General features: G+C 39.2%; 1 protein-coding gene across 6 annotated transcripts in view; it reads left to right on the top strand.

Annotated features, from left to right (window-relative positions):
• Positions 1 to 7,270, top strand: part of NFIB (nuclear factor I B) — a 273,344-nt gene extending 266,074 nt beyond the window's left edge. For 2 of the 6 annotated variants that reach the window (XM_036737850.1, XM_036737851.1), the window contains exon 12: positions 677 to 7,270. In XM_036737850.1, coding sequence (XP_036593745.1) covers positions 677 to 806 — 130 coding nt within the window. In that variant the 3' untranslated portion in view covers positions 807 to 7,270. The remainder of the gene's footprint in view (positions 1 to 676) is intronic. The other 4 variants (XM_036737855.1, XM_036737852.1, XM_036737854.1 and 1 more) reach the window with 4 other exon arrangements.
• The last annotated feature ends 13,422 nt before the right edge of the window (positions 7,271 to 20,692 follow it).

The raw sequence follows: 20,692 nt of genomic DNA, 5'->3' as shown, positions 1-20,692 counted from the left end.
TTGGAGTTAAAATCTAAGTATGGTCATCATTTCTCTCCTAAGTCACAGTAATAATGTTTGGACTTTTCTCTGTGGAAAGCTTTATTTTTTTTCATATAAGGAAGGAAGAGAAATCTTTCACCTCATCTAGGTAGTCTTCTTCATATCCATTTAATTCTGTAGATGTAGAATTTATGGCCATGTTAACATTTGGTTATGTAAGGTTAAAAAACATACTGACCAATAGAACTGATGTTTTGACACATTTATAGAAGTTGTGTACCACTTTTTTTTCTTTTTACTCTATGTAATATTTCACATGCCTAAGTATGGATTAAACAATTTAATAAAGAATATCCTCAATTAGATTGGATTTCAATGATCTCTTATCTGCCATAGTTGGGTTTTTGCCCTCTATTTTGTCTTGCTTTCCATGAAAGAAGCAGACCACATACTATATGCCTAAAATGCTAATATTACAATTTATTATAACCCATCTAATATATTGTCTTAGTCTGTAAGTGTGAAATCATAATGGCAAGATTCACAAGGTCACCAACCTTATTTCTCTTAACTCTTGATGGTTAAATGTATACTAATATAATTAGCTCATGGAATTTACATGTCAAATGTTGTTACAAATTTTAAAATCATGTCTCTTTCTTTTTTTTTCTTTCCTTTTCTCCCTCTTCAACAGTCCTGGTACCTGGGCTAGCTTGGTCCCTTTTCAAGTATCAAACAGGACACCAATCCTGCCAACAAATGTCCAGAATTATGGTTTGAACATAATCGGAGAACCTTTCCTTCAAGCAGAAACAAGCAACTGAGGGAAAACCAAAAGAACAACGACAAAAACCACACAACAAAAATTTTAAAACAGAAAAAAAAAGCAAAGAAATGAAAAAAGGAAGACGGGACAAAAAAAGAAACTGAAGAAAGAAGAAAAAAAATATAGACCAGCAATTGCAGCACTTACAATCACTAATTCCCTTAAGGTTGAAACTGTAATGACATAAAAAGGGTCGATGATATTTCACTGATGGGTAGAGAGCAGCCCCTGCTAAGTAGCCTTTGTTATATGAAGTCCGCTGGGAAATAGATGTTCTGTCTCGATGACAATATATTTTAACTGACTTTCTAGATGCCTTAATATTTGCATGATAAGCTAGTTTTCTTGGTTTAGTATTCTTGTTGTTTACGCATGGAATCACTATTCCTGGTTATCTCACAAAACAAAGGCTAGGAGGCAGCCTTAAAGCTGCCAGATGACAAGGGCCTTGAGCCAGCCATTTTGTAAACACTCTGATTTCTAAAAGTTCAAAAATAAATCCAAGCTCTGTAGCCTTTAGTTATCAGTACAGATTAATTCAACTTTGGCCCTTAACCCAGCCTTTTCCCGTGTGTAACCCAGTTTGAAATCTTTAAAAAAAAAAAAAAGGAAAAAAATCGGTCTGAACACAAAGGCTCTATGGAAGAAATGCCTCTATGTAGGTAAAGTGTTATCTCTGCATGCAACAGTAAAAATTAATATAATATTTTCCCCACAAAAGAAACACTTAACAGAGGCAAGTGCAATTTAAAAATTTATATCTAAAGGGGAATCATCATTATAAGTCCTTCAGCCCTTGGACTCTAAATTGAGGGGATTAAAAAGAATTTAAAATAATTTTGAACGAATTTATTTTCCCCTCAGTTTTTGAGGGCATTCAAAGGCATTAAATCAAGACAAATCATGTGCTTGAGGAAAAAAAAAAGAGAAATTAATAGAAACACAGCACTTATGTTGGTTTAGCTGCTGCCTCCATGGAGGTAGGATTTATTTATTTAAAATTACTGGTTGCATCAAGAACCCATAGGGTGTACAAAAGGTTCTCTACAATCTGCATCATAGAGACAAAGAGGCAGGCAAATCCATGTCACAAGGGCAAAGCTTACAGTTTACAAACTGGGAACGAGTGAAAGAGGGGTGGGATATAAAAATGCACTCTTGAGAAAACAGAAGTCATCAGGGTGCTGGAAACTTGCATGGTGCTTTCAGAAATTAGCCTTGTTCAACAAATTTCTCGTATTGACAGGACTGTAGTGTGCATGGGCAGACACATTTTGCCTCTATGTCTCTTAAAATTTTAATTAAACAAAAATACTCTTTCCAGTAATCCTAATTTGCACGAAGATATAATGTCCACATTACGTGCCTTGCCTTGAAATCTAAAAAAGTGACATCACTACACTTGTTTTGCTGCATTTATTATAATTTTAAATCTTTACCATTTTTATGACAAAATATTTTGTACTCCAGATGAAAAAAAAGTGTGACATCATGGATTTTTTAGACAGTTATACCTTTATCTCACATTTATAAAGCATATCATGGCTGTGTATAGTTGCCGCTTAAAAATTGTAATCGACCAGCAATATTTTCAGTATTTTGGTGTTTTTTCTATTAACCTTTCATGTTTTTCATCTTCCAATTAATATTTGGGAGGGGGGGTTTCAAATTTTTACGAATTATGCAATACCAAGTTTTGCCTATGTAGGTAGTGCTTTTAGCTGTATTGGTTATTATAGGTAAGTACACAGATTTAAAAAAGAAAAAAAAAGAAAAAAAAGAATGATGTATGCTTTTTTTTTGTTTGTTTGTTTTAATTGACCAAAGTGGGTACTGCTATTTTTGCAGTGTGATGAGGTCCTTTTGTGTACTGAGAGATGGACAGGGGATTTTTTTTTTATACATACATATATATATATACATATATATATATTCTGGGGTGGGTGGGAGGATTTTTAACACTTTACAGTGTAGCTGTGAAGCAGTGTACCCTTAGACAGGCATGGGCTGCAAAGCGACTGTTCTGCCTACTGTGACAAACTTTAAAAATAGGTTCCCTCTCGTTAACTTCCCACCTGGGGTGCAAGCTGAACTCATTTCTGGATTTAAACACACACATGCACGCACACACTCACGCACACACACATACAGACACGTACACACACACACACATATACACACAAATAAAAAGTAATGAATTCTGTTGGAGGCAGACTTGGCTTGAGGAAATTATCTTACTTTGTTTGTTTTTTCTTGAGAGGTCAAGACCCACAGTGAGAGTGAGGCCATCTCATACTTGGCAAAGATATATCTTTTTTAAAAATCCACTTTAGAGGGTGTTTCTCACTAATGGTTCTACCTAGGGACACACTTTCTTTTATACAACATACATACAGCCTCCATTGGAGGAATCAGTGCCCTTTCTTCACCCCGTCCCCAGAATTCTAGCCTGTCCAACTCATCATTTTATGATGATGGAGTATGTGATTTACCCGTGTCTTAATATTATAAACTGATGGCAGTGACTGTTTTTTTTTAACATCAAAAAGGTCAGAGAGTTGCTATTCTTGAATGTATTTGGACTGATAGATATCAGTGGATGTTCATCTCAAGGGAGGAAGAAAAAAATTAATCATCTATAGGTTCTATTTGTACATATCCTTTCTGACTAAGAGCAAATACAGAAGGGGAAGGAGGGTGTAGAAATAATTTTCCTGTGGACAAATTCAGCCCTCTAGAAGATGATGGAATTTTTTAAAGGAATAGTACTTCACATTTCTATTTGATCTTTGATATTTGGGGGAAGAAAGGGCACGAAAACTTTATATTGTTCATATTTTCTTTTCTTCCAGAGTCTGTAGAGTCAGAGTATTAATGGAAAGAATAGCTGTTGGAATTAGTGAAACATGGTAGATTGTCTTGAAGACCCCCTAGGTCATGGTCTAATAAAATAAACTGTCTATTGTTCTCCCAGTACATCATTTAATAATGAATACTTATGAACAATGATTACATGCTGGACAATTGTATTCGATTAACCCATTCAGTATGATGTCCCCAAATGTTGAATAGCACAGCAGGATAAGACCAGTTGAAGTTCAGAAGTAAGTGCAATAATTTGTGTGATCCTCACCCTGGTAGACTACAGATAATCTTAACTGAGCTTTTCAGATATCTTTGACCTATTGTGTGAACAAATCAACCTCACAAGACACACAGTATTTTTTTTTTGAGGGCAGACTCACTCTCTTGATGTGAATGAATGAATGAGCATTTCTAGCTGAATAATAAGTTAGTTACACTGTGGGTTTTACTGCCTGCCTCTTTAATATAAAGGCCTATTTTGAGTTTTTTTAATCAACTTTTTTTTAAGATCAAGATATTTAAAATATACATACATACATACATATATATATACATATATATATATATATAAATATATATAGAGAAAGAAAAGACTCAGATCCAGTCTTTGGCCTCCTCCTTCACCAGGAACTATGTTCTGACGAAGGGCCCTGCTTCTGTAGCTCTCGAATGGCCCATCCCTAGCCAGAACTGCAGAGCTTCTGGGTGGCGTGGGTCACCCTAGGGTTCCAGAAGTGGGGTACTGTCTCAAGCCACCCCGTTCTATGTGCACTGTTTCACCTTTATTCTGTTGCTTTGCAGCCCTGGCCCCTTGGCAGTGCCACTGAAGTGTGTTTCCCCTGGAGTGACATGAACGTTTGAGGCTTGACTAAAGAAAAAAAAAGTTAAAAGGCAGTGAAGGAGACTGTACATAAAGACATGGCAAAAATATTAATTATAGCAATATAGTTGTGGGGTAATGTTTGGGTGGGCAGCTCCATTTAAAAAAAATATATATGTGAATGAATCTGTGAAGCTGCAAGAATGGAGAAGAGCGAAAGGTCTTCTTAACGAACCGCCTACCTTGTAGACAGTAATTTGTACACTGTATAGTTTTGTTAAGATTTTTTTTTAATTAAAGTTCCCTTGTTTGTAAAGCTAACTTTTTAACAATTATAATGGAACTATATGTTGTTTCCATTTTTAAAGTAAACAAGAATATTCCTTGTTTAGAAACTGGACTTGGGTTAAAACTCTCCAGTTTCTTAAGTTATGTATTAAAAAAAAAAATCTGTCCATGTTAGGAGTTATTTCGCAGATTCCTGTGCTTAAAAAGCATAGGTTACTAATCCTTTAAAAAAAATTGTAAATGGAGAAAAGTTATATTTTATGAAGGTTATTTTGTTGTATTTAGTATTGGAAAGTTGGTTTTCTGAGCATTTCAGACTGTTGGAAGCACCACTGTCTTTTTATTAGTATATATGGCCTTTAGCAAAAGTTTTTGTGATTGTTACGTGATGGTATTTAAGATTAGGTTCACAGAGCATTCAGGATAGGCAGAGAAGTAAAGCAGGACTTAGGTCTCACATAACTGTGTCCTCAGGGAGCAGAATCTTGGATTTGTGACTTGTAGCTTCATCAGGACTTAACGAAAGAGATTGCACAGGGACATATTCAGCAGTGTGTCACCAGGATGTGTTTGTTACCTACTTTGGAAAACCCTATGTACTGTGTGGAACCATGAAGGCTGCAGAAAGTTATCCCAGACTCAGTGTACAGTATTCAGTTTTAATGAAACAACTCTATAATGTTGCTGGCAGTTAGGCCCCAAGCATGACATCCAATATAGTTTACATGTTCCTGTCAAGGTCTTTTGTTAACATTAACCAGCTGCATGCTTCCTGGACTTTTTTTTTTATTGGGTTTCTATAGAAAACTTTTTTTTTTTTTTATAATGTGCAGGCTAATCGTGTTCAACAGGAAATAAAAAAAAAACCCAAAAGTGAATGTTCTACTCCATGCTGAAGGGGCTGAAAACTGCTTCCTTCATATTTTTGCACTTTCTGCTAGTTCCCCTGTTTTTTGTAATTGCTCACAATTGTGTGGGTGTGGTGGAGCACCACATTTGGAGGAGAACATGGACCACTGGTTTTGCCCTATAACCCTGCACAATGACCTTTGCATCATCCAAACTCATTGCCATGACAACTCTCTGTACTGTTTCCGTACCACAGTTCTGGTGGTCACATTGTTAGTAAAAAGGGGACAAGTTGGAGACGGTCAATTTTTACATTTTTTTTTTGTTGCAATTTTTTTCTTCGATGGTTGTAAGTAGTTTTTTTTTTTTTATAATGAAAGCGTTCACTAGTTATTACTCTTTAGAAATATCTGTGTGTTGCAATTCAAATGTATGTTAAATTTGTGCAAAGGGCTTCAGTGCCACTAGCATACCCTTATGTTAGTGTAAGCCTTTGATACTTTTCTTGCATGATATAGTACCAGTAAAACAAAAGGTGGCCTACAAAAAAAAATGAAAAGCAGTGTGAGCTAGTGACGCTAAAGCCAGTCTTTGTATTACTGTATTTTTGACAGAATGGTTTTGAAAACTGTGCTACAGGGACTGATGTGGCAAATGTATCTCTTTATGCAGAAGGAAGTTTTTTGTTTTTTTTAAAAGAAGTATGGCTTATTATGCATTCTTCATTGAGGGCATTGAAGTTGCATGGACTGATAAAAGTTGATGCAAAATGAGAAAGAAACAAAAACCAGCAAAATGTTTACCAAAAAACTCAAACAAATGAGCAGTGCCTGTTCAATTTCACAGTCTCTGTTGAGTTCAGTTGTAAATATGTTTCAAATAACATTTTCTTCAAAAAAAAAATCTCTACAACATTGTAGAATGTGAGGGGTAACTCAATCCCAGGTATAGGCTTCTCAAAAGCTGCATTAGATTATGTCTTCATCAAGCTGTTAATTTGTGCTTATATCATATAGAACTTTTAGTAGCCTGGGAAGAGAGGCCCCCATCTCAATGATATTTCTCTGAGAACAACTTTTGTAGAGCTGTGTGTTAATTTAGATACATTTAGTACAACTGTAGGTGACAAGTAGTCAGTTATTGCTTGCTAGCTACACACCAGGGTTGATCCATTTTAAAACTTCTGGCATTTTCTCCTCCTTGTGGGCCAAAAATATGGAATAGTGTATCTTAATTAAAAAGAAAAAAAAAAGAAAAAAAAAAGGAGGCGTGTGCACAATCTCGATGTAACGAACCTCGAGCAGTCGGGATGTATTACACTTACAGTGACTTCACTTCTGGAGCCCAGGCCTCTGGCATCAGACCTAGGCCGGGCCAGAATGTTAGCAAAAGATTTTTTTTTTTTTTTTTATTGTGCCTGGTTGGAGAATAACGTTCTTTTGGGTACTTTTTGTGGGTTGCAAATGAACTCAACTGCCACAAGTTTTAAACTGGTGTAAATCAAGCTTGACTTAATGTGATTGTTACTGTTATATCCAGCCTATACTGCTAGCAGCTGCTCATACTGCAGTCAATTACTGGAAGCGGATATATTTCCTATGCAAAAACTGTTTAGACAATAAAATGAGTTATGCTACAGACCCTGGCCTCCTGCGTTTTTTTTTTTTCTTAACCGCCTCCCAGGCTCCCTTCTTCTCTTCCATACCTCCTCCTTGACCACTGTACGTTGCACCCCTACCCCCCTCAGCTTGGGCATCCCACCTCCCTCCGAAGCCTAACTGAATATTTGGCTGATAAACTTGGAAGTTGTTTTTAATCTTGAATTTTTGCGGCTCCAGAAAAATCTTCCTTTTTTGATTGTTACATCTCTGTTAGCCTTAACTTAGGGGTGGGAAATGTGGCATTGATGGTTTACAAAAAAATTATAGTTACTTTCCAGTGACACCCCACCCACAGGAGCACATAAGAACTCTCCCTTCGATTCAACAATTCAGAAATGATTTAGTGAAAGCCTACTATGTCCTCTAGCAGCACAGTGTGCTAGGCACTGGAGACACAGACATTTACACAGATAAGCTGGGGCGGGGCGGGGGTGGTAGGGTGGAGCGGGGGTAGAGGGAAAGTTGTTTGTTTGTTTTCTCTTTCTTTTTATGTTTTCAAAACTTGTTAATTTATCTGCATGGGGAGATTCTTTATAAGGAAAGACCCTCCACCCATCTATATCAGCCACTGTTCTACAGCTTGAAGAGTCTGCCCCTGGGACACTGAGAGATTGTGACTTTGTCCTAGGTCATGCAGCCAGCCAGTATGTATCAAAGGTAAGGCTTGAATTCAAGTCTTCCCCACTCTGGGGCTCTGATCTCTAATCACTCTCACATGTGTCACGTCTAAAGATCAGAATATCAAAATATGGAGGGAGTAGAGCTAAAGTCAGTTTATAGTGGGAGAGGGAAGCACAGCTGGGGTGTAGGGGATCAGAAGGGACCTCCTCTGGGGAGACCCTTGTAACAAATAAAGTCAAAGCAAAGCCAAGCAACACATTGGCCCTATCTGACAATTTCTACCTATTATATGCCTCTAGTCTGTCTCTAGGGAGGTAAGTTTCATAGTCGAACTATACTCGGCTTTTTTTAAGTGGAATGTTTTTGACTTTAATTTGGACAGATATGCACCTATAGCAACACAAATAGCTCACAGGCATCCAGAGCAAGGCGAGTTATCCCTGGTATCCTCAGCAAAACCCCAAAGGGTACAGGTATAGTTATAGGATTTCAGACCCCAGGTGGGGACAAAATCATTTGAAAGTCAAATAGAAAACAGTAAAAAGAGGAGAATGCCTCTGGGCGTGGGGAAACTGGACTGTGGTGTGGGGTGACCTAAACCACAGGACCTCAAACACATGTGCTTTTCACAGAAAAGGTAAAGCCCCAGGGCCTCCATGTGGCTGTGGGTTTCGTGGTTACCTTATGGTTGCCCAAGATGAAAGTCCCTCAAGTGCCTGAAAAGGAACAACTTTATTCTTCTGTTACCAAGAAAGGGCATTATTACTTTTCAGTGTGAATGTGAGGAAAATAGTTGACTCTCCTTGTTAATTGGAGGATTTTAATACTGGATCCAGCTCTATCACAAGACTAGTGGGCCAAATTGTCTCATTAGAATAAAATTTTCCAAATAGAGTCAGCTGGCCTTCAGGAACAGCTAATTAGAAAGAAATGTGGTTAAAAATGGTTTTTTGATCAATTTGAGTGATATGCGCAAAACGGGAAAATACTCAAATCTGATATTTGACCATCTCAACCAAATTCATATGCATTCAACAGATAAAACTTCTGTACCTAGTTCTCCAATTCATTACTGATAGAGCCATTACTTCTTTAAACCAGGCTAGACTACACTGCCATTGTTTAAAACAACCCAAAAAAGGGTACCCAAAATGAATTTCTGAAGGGAAGAAGGAGGCTGCCAGGGGCCAGGGATGAAATTGTGTTCTTTGGGGATACTTTTGAAACTTCCTTGAAAACGTTTTGGGGTTTTGTTAGTAGAATCAATACATATATTAGTTTTTTTGTTTCAGTAGATGTTTAGTGATGGGAGTGGGGGAGATTGGTGTTTAGTGATGGGGGAGAAAATTCAGTCAAGAATGAATGAATGAATTTGCTTGGTTTGGGGTGAATTCTTAAAAAAGGGGCTGGGAAATTAGAGGCACTGAATTATCAAGCAAGTAAAGCAAGCATTTGTTACTGGTAGATTTTTTTTCATTGTATTTTCCATATAATTCTTTTTAGCCTGTAGATGATTCTTCTTTCCCTCCCTCTGTCTATCTGCCTCTTTCTCTCTCTCTTTATGTCTCTGTGTCTCTCTTCCATCCCTCTCTCTTTTTCTATTTCCTTGCTCTTTCTCTTTTCTTCCCCCTTTCTCATTCTCTCAATACATTATATATATATGTGTGTGTGTGTGTATAAACATATATACACATACATGTATACACATATATACATAAATACACACATGCATATATACAACACACATATACATGCACATATATAGCTATTTTTTCTTGTAAAATATGGGTAACAAATATTAAGGAAATTTAATTTTCCCAAATTTTATCCACCACTCAAATAATACTCAGTTCCTATTGACTTCCAGGCCAGTCCGACTGTGTCGCTCCTGCCTATATATGTTGACCGTTAGACTCTGGGCAAGTCACATAACCTCTCAGTGGCTTTGCAGTCCTCTAAGACTAGAAGTTGGAAAGAAATTGCACTGGTATAGGGAATTTCTTATCCAAGAGACATCAATACCACAAAAATCACAGGTATAGGCCTAGTCCTTGACACTCTCACCATTTCAGTTCAAATCTTGTCTCCATCATTTACAATTTTTGTAACTCTGAACCAATCATTTAACCTCTGGATCTCAGGTCTTTATTTGTATAGTGAGAGGGTTGGACTGGGTGACCTCTAAGGTATCTTTCAGCTCAGTCTATGAGCCTTTGATGTTGAGACAAAATGAAGGACTTAAAGCTGTTGGTTAAGTTGAGCAAAAAAATATTTTAGGTACTCTAGTACAGGAAGGAATTAGTTCTGTAGGAGTGGTGTTTTATGAAAAAATCAATGCAAGTTGGCTGGAAGAAAAAAGTACAGAATCGGGAATCCAGGGGCCTATTTTTGTCTTTCTCATGTATTTAACTAGGGATCTCTCACTGAGGTTGTTTCATAATCCAGCCACCTAATCAGTTCCAAATTCTTGCTCAGATTAGACAATAATAACATAGATAAAGAATACCCTGTGCTGTCCTTAAACATAAACATACTTCTCCATTACAGAAGCACTTCCAGAAAAGCACACATTCTAAGAAGTCAAGGGTTAAACCTAATTGATTTTACTTTATCTGTGATTGCCAAGGCCAAAAACAAAAAAAAGTCATTTCCTCTGCTTCTTCCTTGGTTTGGAAGAAAATGTATATAAGGGTTGGAACTGGATCAACAATGTTCAAGAAGGCCGAACGAATTTAAAGAGAAAGGCTTGGGAAAAGCACAAATCAGAACAAAAAAAAAAAAGACCGGGTTGAGAGAAACAAAGAGAGCCTGCCTGAATCCTAGGAAGCAAGAAAGGAGAAGGAACTTTTAATGGGCAATGGAAGATTAAACACATTAATATTTCAGCTTCATCACTGTGAGGATTATAGAAGAGTTCTACCAGCAGTGGATGAAATAGAGTGAGAAGACAGGGAAAAGGAATTCAGATTAGATTAGAATATTAGATTGGATACAGTAATAGATAATGATTATAGAGGCAGTTAAGTGGTGCAGTGGGACCCAAGTCAGGAATACCTGAGTTCAAGTTTGGCATCAGACACTTACTACCTGTGTGATTCTGGGCAAGTCCCTTAACCCCTGTCTGTCTCAGTTTCCTCATCTGTAAAGTACGGATAATAACAGCACCCACCTCCCAGCATTGCCATGAGGATCAAATGAGATAATATTGGATGATTTTCATGGTCTTTTTTTTTTTCCTGAATTGAAAGCTATGGGAATACATGGAGAAGACCTGGATACAAATCCTGGCTCTGCCATTGATAACATAGGATCAGAAATTTAGAAGAAGGATAATTAGAGATGCTTTAATCTAGTCTCTTCATTTTTACAGATGAGGGAGTTGAGACCCAGAGAATGAAAGAGGTTATAACTTGCTCAAGGTCACACAAGTGTAAGCAGCAGAGCCAGGATCTGAACCCAGATCTTTTGATTCTAACATTTTTTCTGTGCAACTTGTGTGACATTGGGCAAGTTATAACCTCCCTGGCCCTCCTCTGCTTCCTCTGTAAAATGAGGCTGTGACACTGGGTGATTGCTAAGGTTTCTTCCTGCTCTGATGATCTGACTCTATAAGAGGAAGTAGATTTTAGGTACTGATTTCCTATTTTTGGAATCTGAAATCAAAGTTCAGTTGTTTTCTAGTCTATGCCCATCCTTGGGAACACCTTCTAATGTCTGAATGCCTAGCACTCTTTCAGTCCACAGCCAGTGCAAAATGCAAAGCTCTATGCTAGGCACTGGCAATTCTCAGTTGAAAAATGATGCAATCCCCAAGGTGTTTCTAATAGATTCGAAAGATCGAACAATATGCACACAGGTAAGGTTAATAACAGGTAGAATGTGATCGGGTCAAAGGAGAAATGGGATAAGTTACTCCAAGAAAATCTGAGGAGGAAGAAAATATTTTCAGATAAAGGGGTTGGAGAAAGTGATACATGATTTAAAGTTTAAAGAAAGATGAATTTCAAAAGGCTTAGATGATGGAGCACACTGTAGGCATTGGGGAGGAAATGTGCAATTTCAGAGAGTTAAAACAGTGCTCAATGAAATTGGAACAAGTAGTGGTCTGGTTTGGCTAACATAGATTCCCAAAGTGGTCAATACTGCCCTCAGGAGGTGCTGGAACAATTGGGGAGGTGGGGAGTGGTGGTGGTGGTCTTGGTGGTAGTAGCCTCAGCTGCAATTAGGGGACATTGAATAAAAATAAGGGGGTGGTGGAAGCAGAAGGAAATAAGAGAAGAAAATTTTGAAAAACTGTTCATATATGTTCCATCTGTTGTGTAACAGAGTTAAAGTCATAGTAATTACATTGTTTTCCAAATAAACACACAAAATGCAAATTATAACTGATCAGTGGTCAAGTCTGCTGACAGGTCTTAACAAGCAAGTATTGGCAGGCAAGCATGTGGCACACTGTTGAGAAGTCCAGCATGCATCAGCAGGAATATGTGTATGTATGCAATGACTTGTTTACAATATGATACTATACAGTTACATGATGCAATATTGTATCAGTGCAGGAAAAACCCACAACTTTACAATACATTATTAAATTTAAGATACATCATTTTAAAAAAATCATTTATTTTTTGAAATAACTCCTGTTGAAGAATTAAAGAAAGTAGATTTCCAGGGGGGTGCTAAGTATTTTTTTTTGAAAAGGGGGCAGTAGGCCAAATAAGTTTGGAAACCTCTGAAAGGTAGAATCCTGTTGTAGAGACCCATAAATGTCAGGCAAGGGTGTTCACACTTTAACCCATTGTCATAAGGATCCATGGAGGGTCTTTGAGTAGGAGAGTAGTGTAGCCAGACCTGTGCTTTAGGAAGATCCTTCTAGCGGCTATATTAAGGATGGATGGGATAGAGGAGAACTTTGAAGTAGTAAGACTGAAAGGTAGCAGTCTATTAAGACATTTCAGGCAAGAGTGGATGAAGATCTGCAATGGAGTAGTAATTGGATGGCTCTGTATATGGGAAGAGAGAGTCAAATACTGAAATGTTCTGAAGGTAGAAGCAACAGGATGTGGCAACAAGCTTCTTTCCCCACTCCTTTTGGTTGCTTCTGCTCCTGATCTCCGCAGAACAGTTTGAGAGTAAAGGGAGTGTCATTGAGTCTATTCAGTGCAATTCAAGGGAATTGTGCTTCAGAAGTACTTCCCAGTGCCTAGAGTGTTGGAAATAACCTCTAAGGAACAAGGAAAGAAAATCACTTCTCTGTGGTCTCTCTTTGCCTATAATAGCAACACAGATACATTAAGGAGGAAGTAAGGGGAAGGAGGTTACAAGCCTAGAAGAGTTAGTGAAAGTGTGCTTTGTTAACAGTGAAAGAACAAAGCAAGTTATCAGTGCTGCTAATCAATGAGTGGATATCTTTTTGAATACCTGCGAGAGAACCACATCTTCCCATTTGGACATTTACACTACAAGATTTGGTAATTTACAGAGTTTATGGATTTTTACAAATTTATCATCCTCAAATCTGAATGACAGACTAAAGCAAACCATTTTGGAAGAACTTGGTTTATTTTTTATGGTCTTTTGGGTTTTGTCACCAATTTCCATTTCAGAAATTCTCACCTCCAGAAGATTTGGTGAAAGTGAAAATTAAGGACTCAAAACCTTGCCAATAGTCCTCTCCACCAGTTTTTCAACTTGGAGCTTTGACTTTTCTTCTATTCATAGGCCTCCGTTGGTAGGAGAAATTGTTTTAGTGTTGAATAATGACAATGAATCCTTTTTACTGGTGTTGCCCACTAGAGTATGGAATTTGGTATCAAGGTACAGGACCACATATTTAGAGCTGTATAGAAACTCAGAGTCCAGTCCAGCTGCTTCCTTTTACAGATGAAGGCACTGAACCCCAAGAGTTTATAGGACTTGCTCAAGGTCACAAAAATAGTCAGTCAGTCAATAAGCATTTATTAAACATCTACTATATGCCAGGAGCTATGCTAAGTACTAGGGACACAAAGAAAGGTAAAAGACAATAAAGGTGGGCTCTTTAATCCAAATCAAGAGGCCTTATTACTAGGAACAGCAGGAGGGCCTAATTAAAATCCTTTACCTTTTAGATTCAATCGATCCAACAAGCATGAATTAAGTGCCAACTAGATGGAAACTTCTGTGCTAGGCACTAGGAATGCCAAACAGTCACACTAAATCTTCTTTCTCCCAGCTTGGAATGAACCTTCCCCTCACTTATGCCTCTTAGCACCCTTGGTTGCTTTTCTGATCCCCCTTATTTCTCCCCTGTATCCCCACCAGCTTAGCACTCTCTTGAATCACAATATAGACAAACTACATGCCAAATAAAATGCCTCCCCTAGAAATTACCATGTATTTTACTTCAAATATATTCTGTCAATAATTGTCTATGTACATATTATCCCCCTGCTTAACACCCCTCCCCCCCATAAGAAATAAGCTTTTGGAAAGCAGGAACTATTCATTTTTACCTCTATATCTCCAGTGCCTAGCACAGGGCCTGTACCACAGATAAATCAATAAAAAGTGTATAGAGATGAATGCAAAGTCCTTTTAAGAGGTCAAGAACACTAAGGACTACGGGGATCAGGAAAGGCCTCATATTGCATATGGTGCCTGAGACGGGAACCAGAAATGAGGAGGAAGTGTATTCCACGCTAAGACTCTTCCCACCTCCGTTCTCGCTCCACGCCAATCCATCTTTCATAATACTGCAAGAATCATCTTATTTTAGTGTATACCTGGACATATTCTATAGCTCAACAATTTTCAGTGGCTTCCTATTGCTAATTGTCCAAAGTTCAAATTCTGTTGCCTGGCTTTTAAGATCCTCCACAATCTGGTCCTACTCTAACTTTCCAGGTTATATTATTCCCCTCCATGGCCCAAATGGGTCTCTTCATAGCCTCAAAGTATGCCTTTGCTCATACTGTACCCTATTTCAGGGATGTCCTCCCTTTCCCTCTGACCCTGTTGACTTCTTAAGCATCCTTTAAAGCCCAGACCTCAAATAGTAACTCCTAAAGGAAGTAGTAACCTTTCTCTTTGTGTCTCATATAACATCTCTTTGATGTACATTCAAAGTTGTACTTCAAATGAGTGCTATGGCATATTGTGTATTATTATTATTATTATAAATAGTTGTGTGATTTGAGTGTGTGATGTGAAAGTGCGTGATTTGAGCTTAGGGATTCTTTCTTATCTAAACTTTGTATCTTCCCCCATGTCTGACCCATTGCCCTGCATATACAGTAGATAAGGGATGTCTGCTGAGGCCCCAGGCGTAAAGCTGAGGAGGGTATTTGATTAGGCTTCCAAAGCCATTCTGACTTGAGAGGAGCTGAAGTGCCAAGGCTTTGGAAGAGGTCAACTAGCAGTCCAGAAAACAGAACCCCAGTTTCCTTACTGTGCCCTGCTTTTAGCAAATATTTGCTGACCCAATATTTGGTAAGCAAAAGAAGCACAGGGTCTGACTTTATAGGAAAACCTTCATGTACTTAATATCTAGAAGTGCCTAGTTGCTTTCTCTGGGAAAAGCCAGTTGTTCCGTTGTTGGCCAGGCAGGTCCTAGCCTCATTCTGATGAAAGTATGTTTCCAGGCCCCTACACGTTGCTCCTTTTACAGTGGGTGCCTGGGGGTGAAAGGAGGGGCTCTTTAGCACAGTTTCATTGTTTGAGCCTGTAGCGCAGGTGCCCAGCTGCAAAACAATGCTTCCTATTGACGAGCTAGAGTGGCCCTACCCATGCCAAAACCAACGAATATTGCTGTGGGCAGCGAAGGAAGTAGAGAGCAAGATATAATGAGGTGGGGGTTAGGGATCAAAGTGGCCTCATTTTTCTCATGGCCCAGGAATTGATTCTTAGCTACCCTAAAGAGCAGGAACCATTACTGACTGATCCAATATTGTATTTCCAAAGATCCCCTTGTGAGGTTAGGCGTGGCCCCTTATTTGAAAACATTAGTCTTAAGATCATGGGATCATAAATTTAGAGCCAGAAGGGGCCTCCAAGGTCAACTAGTCCAACCCTTTCCTTCTTACAGTGAGCACATTCACTTCCAGTTAAGAAAAGATTAAATACCATATGCAGAAGTGCATTGATTTTTAAAGAAAAAGGTTTAGCTGTAGACTTATCTTTTTGGAATAGGAAAACAAGCATCAGAGAAACTCCAGTGGCTTCATTCCACGTTGTTTGGTGGAGATTTTTTTAAACGGAAAGATCAATGCGTGCCTGGAATCGTGTATCATTTCCGTCAAAAACTTGGAATTAGGTACTATTAGATGGTAAGCTGCATGAGGGATTGTAGGAGCTAGACAAACGGGAACCTTATGGCAGCGGCACGTTCGTGTCCTTGTGTACTGCCCATAGTCTAGTTCAGTGCTGTATGTAGCTGTTGTTTCAAATTGCAGGTTCATCACCACGTGTGTGGTAATGTGGCCATAACCGAGGAAGTCCCGTAGATCTGGCTCCTGCTGTCAAAGTTGTACTCCTGTACAGACACACATGGACACATGTGTGGGTCATATAGATAAGAGAATCAAAATATTAAACCAATACGTGATCATAGGGTTTTTACCTCAATACAGGCTGAGGGAAGGTGCCTTTGGAGGCTAGAAAGGAAGCCCTCTGAGCTGGGAGGGAGATGAGGGAGAGTAATTATTCAGGATCCATCACCAGCTTGGGCAAGGTGAGAGGAAAGTGGTTAGAATTAACCAAATCAATCCATGCCTTATTTGTGAAGAGAATGTTAAATGATTCAGGAATTGGTAAATGGAGAGATAGAGAACTGGACCTGATGTCAGGAAGACCTGAATTCAACTCCAGTCTCAGATACTTACTAGTTATGTGATCCTGGGGAAGTCACTTAACCTTTGTCTGCCTCAGTTTACTCATCTGTAAAATCGGGATAATAATAGCATCTACCTCCCAGGCTTGTTGTGAGGATCAAACGAGATAAATACTGGTAAAGCATGTTCTATACCTTAAAGTGTTAGCTGTTATTATTATGTTATTATATATAATACATATAATATATTATAAATTATGTATGATATATTATTATGTTATTATGTAAGTGTTAGCTGTTATTACTACCACTATTATTATTACATGAAGCCTCCTGACACTGAGTGTCTTTCTATTATCTTTTGGGTCCCCTGCAATTTCAAAATATAAAAACCGCCTTAATCTTGGTGTTTTAAAATACTGGTGCCACTGTTTCATTTCTGACATTTTCCTCTTTATAAACTTGAATCAACAGTGACCTTGATTTGCAAACTGAAAAGACCTAGGGATAAAGGTGATTGGTGTCAATCTGTCCATATTTATGGGTATCTATTTATTGAGGTTTGTGATCTTCTCTGTTGCGCATATCCCTGGGGAGGGTCTCATGCTTTGGGCTATACCATAATCTGCTAGAAATCACAAGACACTGTACACAGTACCCATTTGAGTCCTTCCATCTTTTTTTTTTTTTTGCAGGCTGAGGATGGGGGAAGGGGATGGTAGGGTCCTGATGCAGTACTGGAATATAATCTTAGATTTCTTCACTGCTTATCTGCTCTCTCAGCTCAGGGATTCTCTCAACCTCCTCTTCCTTTAACTTGCAAGTCACTAGTCTTTGGACTACTTGAACTGAAACAAAGCTCGGACAGCATGTCAGACGGAGGCCAGCTTACAAAGCTCAATGTCCACTTTCATGACTGACAGGTCAGAGCACTGAGAAGAATCAGGGCAGGAGAATGAGGAAGGGGCAAAGAGGAATCAAACAAGGCCTTTCCATTTTAAAAGCTGAGTTTCGCCATTTTAATTTCTAGCCTAGAATGAAGCTAGAGTGAGAAGATGAATTCATCTCAGGCACTGATACTTTCCCTCCATATTGGGGCTATATTTGTAGATTTGCCACAGACTATGTCCTATGTGGAAGTTTAAGCAATGAAAATTAAGGCAGTACTGACTTAATAGGCTGAAGAAAAGACTGGTGGGGGCAGGGCTGGAAGAGGCTAAGAAATAAAATCCTGGAATGAGGTGGGAGGGGCACTTTAACTAGGCATGCTTCTTTTTCTTCTTCTTCTTATTAATGAAGCACTAAATAATCTTATGTTGCTTAGACACAACATAGACCCTTGATCCATGGATAGCAATGATTTACTTAGCCTTTCCAGAGCCTTGTTGAGAGTAAGTAAAGAGAGACCCTTCTACCAGGCCTGGTGCTGTGGCTGTGAACTTACCTTTGAGCTCCAGCTAACATAAGAATTTCCTCCTTCCTTTGCATATAAGGGGACTGCCTCTTATGAGCTTTTTTTCTTTCTTCATTTTATCCGCTGCACCCACTAAGCCAAAACAAATGGAGCCCAGGCAGCAGTAACCTTTAGAATGATACAGTAACTTAGGTACAGGAGGCTATGGAGCCCAGTGATGAGCCTGCTGTGACCCTGGGCAAGGCGTCCAGTCTCCCAGAACCCCATCTTCTTCCCTTGCCCTATAGTGGCATTTGAAAGTAATCAAACCTGCAGTATTTGCTTCATGGAGTCATTGTGAGGAGAGTGCTCTAAACACTTTTAGAGAGCTATAGAAATCAGAGCTGTTATGGCTATGTCTAAGGATACAGGGATGGGACCCATGATTTCCTTGGTAGAGGGACTCCTAGGTGAGGAAAGTTCCTCTAGGTCAGCACCTTCTCTGAAACTATTTATAATCTTATTGAGTGTGTATAGCACTGAGACTTGTCTGGGTTAAATGACTTGTCCAGGGTCACACAGGCAGTATATGTCAGAGATGGAACTTGGCCCTATGTCTTCCCGGCTTAAAGGCCACATTATCCTAAGTACGCCTTAATTCGTCTTGTCCTCTGAGATCCTGAAACGTCTGCAAAACTATACTTACTTTCAAACTACTTCTAATAGAAATTTAAATTCCAAATCTGACTGGCAAAAGATCCCCAACTTTTTTCCCCCTTTCCCCATGAACCTTCCTTAAAACCACTTTCTGCCATCTAATAAATTGTTTTCCTTCTGCCTGGATGGCTTGTCACTAGGCCTGGTGGAAGGGTCTCTCTTTACTTACTCACAATAACCAATCCAGCTGAGGGAACAGGCTTGTCATTATATCAGGGAGAACTTACAAACCAATCCAGTGACTTGGCTCCACAGAAAAGGATGTGTTTGGCAGCAACCGAGCACAGAAACCAAACTGGAAGCAGTGCTAGCCCAAGGAAAGGGGATTTCCCCTGGGGGAAAAAATGTGACTGGTTTTTTTGTTTGGATTGGCTACTCAAGAATCCTTCTGACCTGAAATTGTGCTAACTGGGTATTGCGGGGAAGTCCATATGACCATGTGGCTTCCTTCAGCTTGTCTTTGATTAAACAGAAGAAGGGACCAGGGGATCAGCGCTCAGATTTGGTTTCCAGTGAGATCATCCTGTGAATGTTTACAAGCTCCAACTTTCCACTGCTTAAAAGGGATGAGGGCCAAATAACTGCTCACTTTGGGACTGGCACACCTCAAGGTCCAAAACCTTGGTTTGCATTTCTTGTCTCACACTGACCCGTAGGCATTGGCGCAGGGGAGGGGTTGTGAGCCGTAGGTTGCCCCAATGTCAAATACCTTTGCTCCACTAAGGATCCTGGCTCTGACTAGGCTGCAGAAAAATGTGATTGCACATGGTGTAAAAGAGCCCCATGGGTGCTTTCTGTTTATGATGGTAGTCTGGGCTCGCTCCTGGGAAGCAGCCTCCAGTTGCTATAAGTGGTACCAAGGGGTCAACTCATTGGCTTCATTTCTCCCCTTCTTGCCTCACCTGCCTCCTCCAAGCAGAGGAAGGTGTGTTGCCATTCAATGACAGCTGTGCTTGGGCTCTGGTATGAGAAAAAGGTCAGAGCCCTTGATCAATCCAGTCCAAAAAGCATTTATTAAGTGTCTGCCATGTGTAAGGCTCTATTGTAGGCAGTGGGCAGACATGAACCTTTCCATCTGCCCTACAGCCCAGCTGTCTTGTATATGTTGTCTTTGTGAATTAGAATGTGAGTTTCTTGAAAGTAGGGACCATTTTGCTTTTCTCTCTGTATTCTCAAAGCTAAGTACAGTGCTTAGCACATAGTAAATGTCCATCAAATGCTTTTTTGTAGATCCATTCATCTACTTTTCCATCCATCCATCCATCCATCCATCCATCCATCCATCCCCCATGTGTATTGTATCTCCTTATTAGAATATAAGTTCCTCAAAAGGGGGATAGTCTCACTTTTAAATTTGGATCCTCAGCACCCATCACAGTACCTGCAACTTGACTAGCAATCAATTTTTCAACTGATTGACTCTTGGACAGTTCCCTTTATGCTATTTCCTGAAGCATAATCAACTCTTTAGTGTTTCAGGATGGGAGCAATGCAAAGGAATGGTGAGTAAAGGAAAAATTGCTAGTGAAGGTATTAGACTGAGGTGAGAATGACTGATAGCCCCTCTTACCCCCCCAAGGGTATTTGTATGTAATCTTATGTAAATATAATCCATATAATTTCACATATGTGGGAGGGGAAAAGAATGCATACTTGGAGGGAGAGCCTACATATAAGGTCAGCTCTGGGAGACAAAGGGAAAAAGCTTCATTTGTGGCCCTAAACTGATTTATCTGCCAGAGGAAAAAAAATCAATGGTGGTTCAGTTTGTTTACTTTGTTTTTGCTCTGCTAATTTCCTGTCTGTAGCCTGAGTCCAGGCTACCACAGTCCAATATTTGGTAGTGGATGTAGGTGAGGAG

Source organism: Trichosurus vulpecula, chromosome 9 (assembly GCF_011100635.1).
Source record: "Trichosurus vulpecula isolate mTriVul1 chromosome 9, mTriVul1.pri, whole genome shotgun sequence".
Lineage (NCBI taxonomy): Eukaryota > Metazoa > Chordata > Mammalia > Diprotodontia > Phalangeridae > Trichosurus > Trichosurus vulpecula.
This window is presented reverse-complemented; position numbering and strand designations above follow the sequence as displayed.